Genomic DNA, 12,295 nt, shown 5'->3' with positions numbered 1-12,295 from the left:
TACCAAATGAAGTAGCCTAACTCCACATAGCAAACCTGAAATGCACATCACAGCACATTTTCAGTTAAGTGAAATCTCACATTTGCCGTCATTTTGCGGTAATATTTAAGTAAACTTTGCCTTTATAAATGTGGCGCTTTGATGGAATGAAAGGCATGTTCTTATGGTTTTGCATTCTTATATCTTCATCATAAATCCCAGGGAATTTGGTCTTGGAAAGAACTGAAAAGAAAGGCACCGAACAGGCCTATGCAATTCCCCTTCAGGCTGAGAGCACATTAGGTGGTTAAGGTAGTTTGTTTTATTTTACACACCAAATACACTTTAGAAAGACTTATATTATTCTCTATCAGGGAAGATCCTGGTTTTATTTAATCTAATCTTGAATTTCCTGGCATTCGTGAAGAACGGGTGCTTTTTAGCAAACCTAAACAGTACTATGCTGAACATTACAATTTGAAGACAATTAGAATTATTTGCGTTTAAATTAAATTAGTGCTCGAGGTTCCATGAAAACGTATGCGTATCTTTCAACCTTAAAAACGGAAGCACATTTGAAATACACCTTTAAAAGTTGTTCTAGTTTTTTCAAAAAATGCTGAACTAACCAACACTGCCTAGTCTCGAGATTTCGCGCTTAAATGACAGATTGTTGCACACAGGAAGCGGCCACAACGTGATGTCGTCAAGAGCGAAATGGGCGGTATTCGTAAGGAAATTCCCTGTGCTGATTGGACAGACAAATCGAACTCCATTACGTCATTGGAGGTTACGTCATCGCCCTGGAATTAAAGAAGAAACGCACAGAGCGTATTCCGTACTCTTTGGTAAAAGTCAAGATTCGATGCTTCTGATTGGCCAACCGACACCCTTGCAGTTATTCTGATTGGCTCTTGCGTCTTGCACTCGTCCCTCCCCGTGGTGTCCTGGCGTTCCGATTCCAGCCAGCGGTGTGTCACGGAGGCTGTGGCGGGGGAGAGAGCGCCTGGGTCCGACCACCCTACTAGTCTAGACCGGGAGAAGAGTAGGGGTTGGGGGTCGTCCTGACCAGATTCAAGTTCTTTGATCACCTGGGCAGCTTTCTCTTTGTCGCCGCTAGCCACCCGCTCTCCCAATGTCGGATTTTAAGCTCGGGATTGTTCGGCTGGGCCGTGTGGCCGGGAAGGTGAGTTGGATCCTGTGGCTGCCATGTGCGGCAAGAAGGGGTGGGGATCAGAAGACAAGACAAGGGAACAAAACGCTAAAATGGCTTGCTTCACAATTAGTAGCAACATCGTAACGCATTGTGCCGCATGAATAATACTGAATAGTTAGGTAGACACGCAGAGGACCGATCTAACCACCGCCTGCGCACCGTTCACGAAGTGCGTCTCTAGCGGTACCTCTTTTTGCTGGGTGAGCCTAGCCGGCTAGCTAATTAGTATTGCGAGCTAGCTGCCACCAGCTTTGAGAGGATGCTGCCTATTTAACAGCAGGAGAACGTGCGTGAACGTAATATAAGAAGTAAGTAATACCCGAAAAATATATATTTCCCAAGTCAAACGAAAACCAGAACGGAAAACGTGCCGTTTTCCCCCAAACCAGGAACCATTTACAGTGAGTAGCCGGTGGCAAGTGACGGTTTTCTGAGATATAAGCCTATACTAATAATAAAATAAATATAGCCGGTTAAATAACAGGCATACGAGCTCAAAGAGTAGACCTGCATTTTGTCTCTGTGTGGCTATTACTTTTTTGCTTACGTTACTACAGCACAGTTACCCGCTAGCAGTTTTGTGATCTGTAGCTATCGTTAGCTTCATGCCTGCCATAACGCCACCGGTTGGGGACCCGTGTCTGCTTGCGATGCCGCGTCACAAAACACTAGAGGGCAGTTTTCAACGAAAAGGTGGAAAAATACGAATCTGTTAGCACCGCTAACTAAGATATCTGCTTTTCATTTGATTCAATATCTGTCTGGAGCATTTTGATCGACAGTCTGGACTGTTGGCAAGGCCAAATAGATACAGCTAGCTAACGTTAGCTAATTAGCCAAGACTACCGTAGAGGGCAGCAGGTATCGAAAATGTGAAAAAATAACGTATTTATACTTTCAATTAATTTTTTATATGTGTGCTGGCAAATTCGGCATCCTTTACTATATTAGAATTGTTGTCTTGTCTTCATATTATGTTGCTGCTGGATTTTGGTTGATTGCAGACAGTGACCAGTAAACGTGTCACCCCTGTAACCAGCGCTGTGTTGGCGAGTGTTGCTGTTGAGGTTTGCCGCCGTGCCTGTGTTCAAGACAGGGCGGTGTGTGACTTGGAAACTGTGTTTTTTTCGGCTCGTTTGGCTGGCAGCTGGCGTTTCTCTAGCGTGTTTGTCGTTTCTGCTAAATAATGTGACCATATTTCAAATCACGGTCCTCCAGGGCCGTGCTGGTTTTCCAGCCTCCCTTTACCTGGGAGTCAGGTGTGAAGACATTCTGGCCTATCAGTAGCACTAATTGTTCAGTTAATTCCCCGGGAGAAAAGAAAATAGGGCACCATAAACGGGAGCTGTCCCCGGAAAACGGGGACGTCTGGTCACCCTACTGTTATATGACAGAAGTTGGACAGCATTACTTGAACAGCGGAGTTGTACTTCCCCTGTGTCCTGCATACACAAGCGCAGCGTTAAAGCTGCGTAGACTACCCAGAACATTGGGCATTATTTTTCGGTAAGCTATGTAGGTCGGTCAGCTTGACTTATCTGAAATTTGCCACTGTGTACGTGATGTTTTAAAGCAAATGGTTGTAACTGACTTATCCATCAGTTCCAGCATTTTTTCAGTTCACTTCTTGATCTAGCTAGGCCTGTCAAAGAATCCGCGTTCTCTCTTGGTGTAGCCTGCTCCATTAGTGACGGTTCTGGGGATGCGCTAGTAGCTTAATATTTGAACTGGGCTCTCAAGACTGAAAATTAATATAATGAATCTACACTGAATAGATCTTGTGGAAACCCAAGATTGCACCCAGTGTCATGATGAAAGCTGGTCGCCGCGGGAGACTATTTACTTGAGACTTGCCCAAAGCCATGATTCGCTGTGGTTAAGTTCCCATGGCACTTTCTGAAAGATTGGGAGTGTTATCCCTGGAGTCCTGGACAAATTTACAAACTGATTCTCTCAATCTGGCCACTTTACATTTAACATTACATCTTTCCCATTGCAGCTGATGGGCTGTGGAATATCTGTCCCATCAGAGCTGATTGGCTGCAGAATTTTATAATTCGCAACACAGCCGATGGGCTGTGGAATTTCATAATTCCCTAACTGCCCTGTTTTCTCTCTTTGTGTATGCAAATTAAAAGTAGCTCAAAGCTGACCTTTTGAATAGAAATTGACAAGTTAATACTTGTAAACATATTTTTCTCTTTCTGCACACTCGAAGTGATACGCATGTATGTGAAAGCATTTCATTTGAATCCACTGTATGCATGTCAAGTGTTGCTTCATAGATTTCCGTTAACAACTTCAAATTGTCTTCAAAAATGCTTTGTTTAAGCCTGTTAACTCCTTGTCTGATAATGTTAATGTTTGCCTAGGTTACACTAGTGAAGAGCCTTTTGAAATGTGATAATGATGACCTCAGCACCGGTATTGGGAGTAATGGTATAACGTGCTTATTACCAACCAGCTGAACGTCAGCAAGGCAGCCAGCGGACCAGCTTCAAACCTGCCGTGCTGGATGCTGTGAAGCGTGCTTTTGCCCTCAGGGCGGCTGTGTACGGGTCTGCGTGCGTGTGCGAATGGCAACCCACACCAAACAAGAAGCACGCGTCGAACTGTTTAGAAATAGAGGCCGTACGGTAAATGACACTCTTTATCCATTTGCATGCCAGGTATTGACAACACCATTTTCCCTTGCCTCCACAGACAAAGTACACACTGATAGATGAGCAGGATATTCCGCTGGTGGAAAACTACGCCTTTGAGGTAAGGGGTCATGGGTGAGACGAGAGTTCTTCTCATTACAGCTACACTGGAAGGTTGAACCTGGGGGGTCAGAAGCTGAGTTTGCTCCCCGGCGCAGCTCTTAAAGCGCAAAGCTGTAGCCGTAGAAACGTGTTTGAAGCAGGTGTCTCACGGGACCTTTCGGGGGATGGCGGCACGTGCTGGCACTTTCCGTCAGGCCCGGGGAGATTACGCGAGTGTAATCATTAACTGCGAGTCACATGTCTTTACATTTACAACGTTTTGTTGTGGAGGCAGTGACTGGCCGCATAGGCAGCTTGACGAGTCGTCAAAATACTATGGCACGTTAAAGAGGCCACTATGGACGAAAACCTGATGGATAAAATGCAAGGCCTGGAATACAGAACTGACCAAAATAGCAACCACTCACTATTGTTCAAGGTCATTTGATGTATGAAAACAGGAAATATTATCATTTTTACTGTCAGAATAATGTATTTTGACACAACCAGAGATACAGTTTAGCAAATACAATTTAGCAACTTAAAACACAGCTTAAAGTACAACTTACAATAAATCATTTAGCTTCAGATCAAAAGCATCTCTTAGCTTCAGATAACATCTCTTGTAGCTTCAGATAAAACGCATCTCTCTTGGCTTCAAATAAAAAGCATCTCTTAGCTTCAGATAAAATGCATCTCTCTTCTACCTGCACATAAAAAGCATTTCTCTTTTTAGCTTCAGATGAATCACATCTTTCTTTTAGCTTCAGATACAACACATCTCTCTTAGCTACAGATAAAAAGCATCCACCTTAGCTTCAGATAAAAAGTATCTCTTAGCTTCAGATAAAAAGTAATCTCTTTTAGCTTCAGATAAAGTCCATCTCTTAGCTTCAGATGAAACACAATTTTACTTCATTTTGAATCATTCTGTTTTGCATTTTCCGTCTGAAAATCTTTCTTAAAATGTATTAACAACACAAGTGTGCTGTTTATGCAGAAGCTGTTTCGTAATTTGCGACAAGAAAATTATAAACCTTGTTATCTCAAAACTGCATTGCATATAACAGTCTTATGATACAAACTGGACAGAGTCCAGGGGTAGGCCAATTCAAACCGGTCAGCGGTTCAGGCAAATTGGGGGTTAGCGTAAATGGAAAATAGAACCCAAATGTTGGTCTTTTCGGTGCGTGTGGGTCTCACTTCCGCTCTCTTGCCCCCCGTTGCAGGCTCGCATGGAGGTAGACGCAGACGGGAACGGGGCGAAGATCTTCGCCTACGCCTTCGACATCGGCAAAGGCCGCTGGGCGGGGCGCCCGCTGCACGAGCTGCTCTGGTGAGTTCGGCTGTACAGCAGGTTCTGCTGCTTGTGTGCGCGCGTGTGTGTGTGTGTGTGTGTGTGTGTGTGCGTGTGTGTGCGTGTGATGTGTTTGTGTCTTGCCACCACATCTGATTTCTGTATTGCCATTTTTGTTTGTTTTATAGGTGTTTCTAATTCTGTGTGCATGTTCAGCTTACATGTATCCACACATATGTGTTTATTAGTACTGCTCACTTTGTGTATTTTGACATTGTATGTGCTTGTAATGACTATTCTATTTGCCTGTAACTACACCCCTCTTTCTGTGTGTGTGTGTCTCCAGGGAGAAACACAGAGGTGGAATTGCTCCCAGCTTCCAGGTTGTCCACATCAACTCTGTAACCGTTGACAACCGGCTGGATAACCTGCGCTTGGTGCCGGTTGGCTGGAGTCCCAAACCGGAGGAGCTGTCCAGCAAGCAGAGGTGCTGGACCGTATATTTCAACAACAGTAGTACCTTTTGGTCCTGCAAGACCTTACAAACTCTAGTGTTGTAAGTTGTTAGGAAGTGGAAACCATAGCCCATGGCTACTTCATTTTGCATCGATGGTACTTCAGTGATTTTTAATTTATCATTTTTTTGGTACCTGCGTGTCTCTAGGCCAGCCCCAAAAGGGAGCTCTCGCCACACCACACCGGAGATTAGACCCCCTTCATTTATAGTGCACCGGAATGAGGTCATGCCCCAGCTGTGAAGTAAATCAGTCAAAATTACAAAACTGGGGGGGAATTCAAGATCAAAGCTGGCTTGCATTCCTTGTGATCTGCGGGGTGTGATATCCAGCAGTGATGTTTTGTTTGTGGTTATTTGTGCCCAAGGTTTGTGGGGTTATTTAACCCCCATGCTGAGACCATGTTCAGTTAACACCTGTAGTCTGTGTTTATGGTGTTGCAGTTACACACGTTGGTTACACACTGGTGTGGTTATTCTGTTACAGTTACATACGTTAGACATAAGCTCATGTGTGTTTCTCTTATTATATCTCCCCCTAATTCACAGAGAGCAGTCCCTTTACTGGCTGGCCATCCAGCAGGTTCCGGCCGACCCGGTGGAGGAGCAGTACCTGGAGCTGAGCCGCACACGCTACTACAACGCCAACGGAGAGCTGGTGGAGGAGGAGGAGTGCTCCTGCACCTACTACGAGTGTCACTACCCGCCCTGCTCGCTCATCGAGAGGAGAGTGAGTACAGCCGAGCGCTCCCTGCGCCTCCCTACACCCACCTACACCTCCCTACGCCTCCCTACACCCACCTACACCTCCCTACGCCTCCCTACACCCACCTACACCTCCCTGCGCCTCCCTACACCCACCTACACCTCCCTACGCCTCCCTACACCCACCTACACCTCCCTACACCCACCTACACCTCCCTACGCCTCCCTACACCCACCTACACCTCCCTACGCCTCCCTACACCCACCTACACCCACCTACACCTCCCCACACCCACCTACATTGCCCTGCGCCTCCATGTGCCCACCTACATATCCCTGTGCCTCCCTGTGCCCAACTACATGTCCCTGTGCCTCCCTGTGCCCAACTACATATCCCTGTGCCTCCCTGTGCCCAACTACATATCCCTGTGCCTCCCTGTGCCCAACTACATATCCCTGTGCCTCCCTGTGCCCAACTACATGTCCCTGTGCCTCCCTGTGCCCAACTACATATCCCTGTGCCTCCCTGTGCCCAACTACATGTCCCTGTGCCTCCCTGTGCCCAACTACATGTCCCTGCGCCTCCCTGTGCCCAACTACATGTCCCTGTGCCTCCCTATGACAAACAGCATGTCCCTGCGCCTCCCTACTAAGGCTGTCAAAAGTGCCATGAAATTGAGTTAGAATATTAGCTTTTGTAATTAGTTAGCATTCGAATATATTCGAATATCACTTGCCTATAATTCACAAAAATAAGCTGCTTATTGTAGGGCACAATATGCACGTGACGCTCCCTCTAAACTAGCCTGCACATTATTTTCCACAAGCGGGGAGTAAAATAGAGGACATCGGTGAACTTTCATACTAGGTTACTACATCTGGGGCCTCATTTATAAAACGTATTTTAGATCAACTGTGAGGCGTGTGCGTAGAAAATGACGTCAAAGTAGTGATTTATAAAATTTCAACATGACTCGATTTGACTGTGGAAACGGTTGTGGCTCTATGTCAGGTCTTCACTTGACGTATGCACACAAGTTCATTTTATAAATGAGCCCCCTGCAGTTTCTGTAGCCTAATGCGCAAATGAATAAAGCACTTTCTCGTGGATGTAATTTGCCACAACTCGGCATTTAGTAATCACAATAGGGAAATGATTGTTTATAGGAAATCCTTGTTTATTTCTTTACACAAAAAACTATTCAAACAGCTAATACCTGTAGCCTAAAACAACATAAATTACTTACTCTGTTTAGTTTGTTTAACTTCTTTCATCGTCCAATTTTATCAAAATCTTCAGAACAGAAAGGAAACATAGCCTGCCATGGGAACATTATTTAGCCTAAATTGTTAGCTGACCAGTAACGTTAGCACAGGAAATGAACTTTGCGCGCATGAACATGATTCACCGCATGAAATTAAAGCCTGTATATTTATGTTAATTACAAAACGCGGGATCCAAAACTAATATTCGAATGCTCAAACTTAGATTCGAACTAAGATTTTCCAATAGTTTTCGAACTTCAAATATTTTTTGACAGCCCTACTCCCTACACCCACCTACACCTCCCTACGCCTCCCTGTGCCCACGTACACCTCCCTACGCCTCCCTGTGCCCACGTACACCTCCCTACGCCTCCCTGTGCCCACGTACACCTCCCTACGCCTCCCTGTGCCCACGTACACCTCCCTACGCCTCCCTGCGCCTCCCTACACCTCCCTACGCCTCCCTGCGCCTCCCTACACCCACCTACACCTCCCTACGCCTCCCTGCGCCTCCCTACACCCACCTACACCTCCCTGTGCCTCCCTGCAGCTCCCTGCTGTGTCCATTCCTCATTTCTAATTGTCATATCATCGGCCCAGAATGCTTTGCGGCAGTTGAAAACTGAAGACTCATTGTTTCAAATGCTTATGATATGCTTAGAATAGAGTCATTGAGGAGTATCATGCTACTGTGTGCAGTTTTGATATGCTTATGTTAGCCTGCGTTACACTACACTCTCAGAAGGAAGGGTTCCTAAAGGCTTCTCTGTGTCTCCATAGTGGAACCATATCTAGTTCAAGGGTTCTTCGTCGGGCAAAATGGTTCAATCTGGGAGCTTTCACACCTACTGGGAGCTTTTCAGACCTACTATAGAGGGAGACATAAAGAACTAAAAAAGTTTCTCCTATAGAGACACGCCACGACAAGCCAAGAACTTTCTTTTTTTTTTGCCAGATTTTTTAAAAGATTAAATTTAAGACTTTGAAATTCTTGAAAATAATATGGTTAAGACAATGGTACTTTAAAGTACTTGACTTACTAGTTGGGGAGTTGTGGTGTGAGGTCTTGAGAAGTTTCACGTCCATGTTTTATCTGAAGTGTACTGTGTACACTGTAAATTGCTGGGGATTGGATTGGGGTTGAAATCGCTGATTCTAGGTCAGTGTCCAACCATGTCATTTTTATGGGTTCACTGTGAACGTGAAAGGGTACGATGAAGGCTGGATGGTCAGAGCCTTATTTATTTTAAGAGGTTTAATCAATCATTAATCATAATACTTGCATATTTTAGTTTAATAAACCACAAGAATAGCATAGTTAAGTTTAATATACCATAATAATAGCATAATTAATTTTAATCCATTGTAATAATGGTCTAGTAATAGTGTGCTGGTACTGTCTGATAGTCACTGATAAAAAAAGAATAAACACATTCAGAGGGAATTTATAGAGTATAAAGAAATCAGGAAGAGTAAATCCACTGGAGATACTGGCCATACAAAGAGAGGGTGAATAACCCCTGTACAGCTTTGGTATCATGATGTCTTAAACGTGAGCTTTGAACCTTGATTGAACAGTGTGATAAATGTTTTTTTAAATATTAAAAGTTCCTAAGAACAGTAATATTATTAAAAGGACAGGGCTGGAAATTGAGCTTGTTCTACAAGTGGTGATGCTGATGGAAATATTGCAACTAATGGAATGGCTGTGTATGTGAAGGGGATAATATAAAGCATGTATTTATGGAGTTAAAAACAGGGCTAGTAACATTTCAGCAAGGGCTAGCAGAAATCTTTGGCTACTAGCATGGCTTTCTTGTGCCAAAACAGTTTGCTTTGAATATGGCCATTAAAAACACATTTTGGAATATAAAATGGCATGCTGTCAGGGTCCTTAGTGTCAGAGGCTGTTTCACACTGCATACTTGTGTTCTGTGTTCTTGTGAGAATATTCCTCCACGTACTTACAAGACTACTCTTTGAGTGTTACAATGCTTAAAATTTGAAACGCACTTCCAGAGTAACCAAAAAAATGCTTTATGATATTTGGGGTGAATATACTGACTACTGACCTCTACCCTTAGCAGGAAACACTACATTGACACTACAAAAACACATAAATGAAATATACTTGGATACATAATCCTCCTGCCTTCTGTCGTCCATTTTCTTGGCTATTTTCTTTCTTCTTCGCTCACAAATACAGAGCAGAAATTGCAATGGCTACTGGGAAGGGAAAGCATACTTAGATTTTTAGTCCTCCCAATAACATGGAAAGAACTTTCGATGAAATCTTGCGTTCTCCCATGTTACTTCTGTACCTGCTGTATGCTCTAGATAGAACACAAGTATACAGTTCGGAACACAGCCAGAGTGCTGTATCTCAAATGCCCCAAATATCATAAAGCATTTTTTTGGTTACCCTGGAAACCTGATGTTGGGCAGACAGGAAATCCGAAGTGTTATAGCTTTCCTGGCTTCATGTAGCAATACTTTTTGATTAGACAATCAGACAAAATTTAAATAAACATGGTTTTGGTTGCAGTAGATTGATTTCCCAGAATTCCCCTGGTAGCAGTGTAGAGGGCATGGTGGGTGGTGCCGTGTAAGGCACCGTGAAATGGCAGCAAATGCATCTTTGAGTCCCGGTCTGAAGTTGTGCCTCTCCCTCTTGACCCCACAGCTCAGGGAGTTCAACATCTGTGGGCGCTGCCAGGTGGCCCGTTACTGCGGATCCCAGTGCCAGCAGAGGGACTGGCCCGCCCACAAGAAGCAGTGCCGTGAACGCAAGAGGGTCCTGGCCCTGGAGTCGGAGCCCGAGCGGTGATCTTCGGACTTTCAAATCCGGGATTTTGGACAGGAATGGAGGGAGGACGTAGGAGGGATGGAGACTTTGGGGGTTTTGAAGTGCAAAAAAATATAAGTATATATATATATATGATGATGGAGACGAAGGACAATGTAACAGGTGGGGGATAAGGGGATTGAGGGGTGGGTGGGTGGGGGTTGAAAACCACACTTCCCAGAACTGACTCATCTCCATGGCTGGCTTGACACGTCTCAGAGGATGATGGGAAATGTAGTTTTCTTTTTTCTTTTTTTTTGGTGTGGAAGGAAAGCCCCTTGCTCTTCCTGCTGCTACGGACTGTGTATTTGGGGAAGGCAGAGAGGGCGAACGCAGACAGACTGCTCCTCTGGAACGGATTCACCAGCCCTCTCTCCCCCCGGCCGCACTTCTGACCCACCTGTTATGAAAACGCTGGGACTTGATGCCCCCTGCACAGTTGGCACAATGACATCTGGACCTCTTCACTGTACTGACCCCTAGTGGACCCCTGGTGCACTGCACACACTCACTTCCCTTTCAGAGTCTGAGGTTCACACACTGATTCACACCGTCGGGCCACTTTGTGTTGTTACCACCTGAAGGACATGGATCAAGTGCTGTACAATGATGGTGGCTTTGGGGGGGGAGGGGAGGGGAGGGGGGGTGTTTTGGTCAGTGGTAGGGGCTTGATCACAGAGTTATAGGGAGCTTGTATCGAGCGTGTGGATCATTGTGGCAGTGCTAGTACACCATATCTCCATTCAAAAACACTGTAACCCTTCTGACCTGCCACATATTCTCAAGCAAAGTCATTCACACTTCCACTCATGTTCGAAGGGTGTCCTGGAGCAAATATATAACTGACCGCAAGTTTGTATTTGTCATAAAAAAAAGTGCTTATAATCAAATTAAAGCACTCTTCTTGTTTTCTCTAACACATTACTCGTTGAGGGGAAAGTATCGTAAGTGTCACAAAAATGTTGTATGTGGTCGTTAACATCAGTAAGACATTTTTCCGGGAACACCCTTCATTGCTCCTCCCATGGCCCCACCCACAGACAGACAAACACACACACACACACACTGTCTGTTTCTGTCAGTCTCTGGTCAGTGTTGGTACCCCTTCTTGATAAACAAACACGCACAGATATGCATGTTAGAAGAAGGTATATACAGTACATGCAAGGACATGGTGATAATTATGGTAATTATTTTTTATTTATGTGGATGGTTCTAACACTGTGCACCGATACCTCCTCTTCCTAGTCCTGGTCAGGGTTACGAAAGTGAGGTTTAGACTGACCAAGACCACGAGCGCTTATTGGAACCACACTGAAACTAAACAACTGTGTTTACGAGACTAGTTTCCTTTACGCTTTTGGCATCAACAGTTTCAAACAGGTCTGTCTCAACCTGCTCTATCAGCCCTGATCTAGCTGACCTAGACACAGAGATATTGAGTGAGGGAGATTTTATTTTATTTTTTTCATTTTTTTTTTTTTTTTTGGGGGGGGGTTAGGGGTTGGGATTTTTTAAATAATAAAAAACATGCATTAAATTAATGAGCTGTGCAAATGGGCCTAGAGTTGGGAAAGATCTGACCATCTCTTCACTGTAAAATTAAAAAATAATTAAAATGAATAAAATAAGTGTTTCATCTGCATTTGGGATGTTGTTGGTTTGAACAGAAGATTGATGAAGGTAATTAATTAAATCAATTATTGGAGGGATATGGCTTGATATAATT

At 44.4% G+C, this 12,295-nt stretch overlaps 1 protein-coding gene across 1 annotated transcript; it reads left to right on the top strand.

The window, feature by feature from the left end:
* Window positions 1-825: 825 nt before the first annotated feature.
* zmynd19 (zinc finger, MYND-type containing 19) lies at window positions 826-12,211 on the top strand. The gene is made up of 6 exons (XM_064309551.1): window positions 826-1,165; window positions 3,899-3,958; window positions 5,169-5,275; window positions 5,583-5,723; window positions 6,300-6,480; window positions 10,405-12,211. Exons 1-6 carry the CDS (start codon window positions 1,115-1,117, stop codon window positions 10,546-10,548), a joined length of 684 nt encoding a protein of 227 aa, XP_064165621.1. The 5' UTR covers window positions 826-1,114; the 3' UTR covers window positions 10,549-12,211.
* Window positions 12,212-12,295: the final 84 nt, after the last annotated feature.

The sequence above is a fragment of the Anguilla rostrata genome, chromosome 14 (assembly GCF_018555375.3).
Source record: "Anguilla rostrata isolate EN2019 chromosome 14, ASM1855537v3, whole genome shotgun sequence".
Taxonomy (NCBI): domain Eukaryota; kingdom Metazoa; phylum Chordata; class Actinopteri; order Anguilliformes; family Anguillidae; genus Anguilla; species Anguilla rostrata.
This window is presented reverse-complemented; position numbering and strand designations above follow the sequence as displayed.

Coding starts and splice junctions, on each gene's coding strand:
- zmynd19 (XM_064309551.1), top strand. CDS start 1,115: ATGTCGGATTTTAAGCTCGGGATTGTTCGGCTGGGCCGTGTGGCCGGG. Junction 3,959..5,168: donor TGGAAAACTACGCCTTTGAG/GTAAGGGGTCAT, acceptor CCCCCGTTGCAG/GCTCGCATGGAGGTAGACGC. Junction 5,276..5,582: donor CCGCTGCACGAGCTGCTCTG/GTGAGTTCGGCT, acceptor GTGTGTCTCCAG/GGAGAAACACAGAGGTGGAA.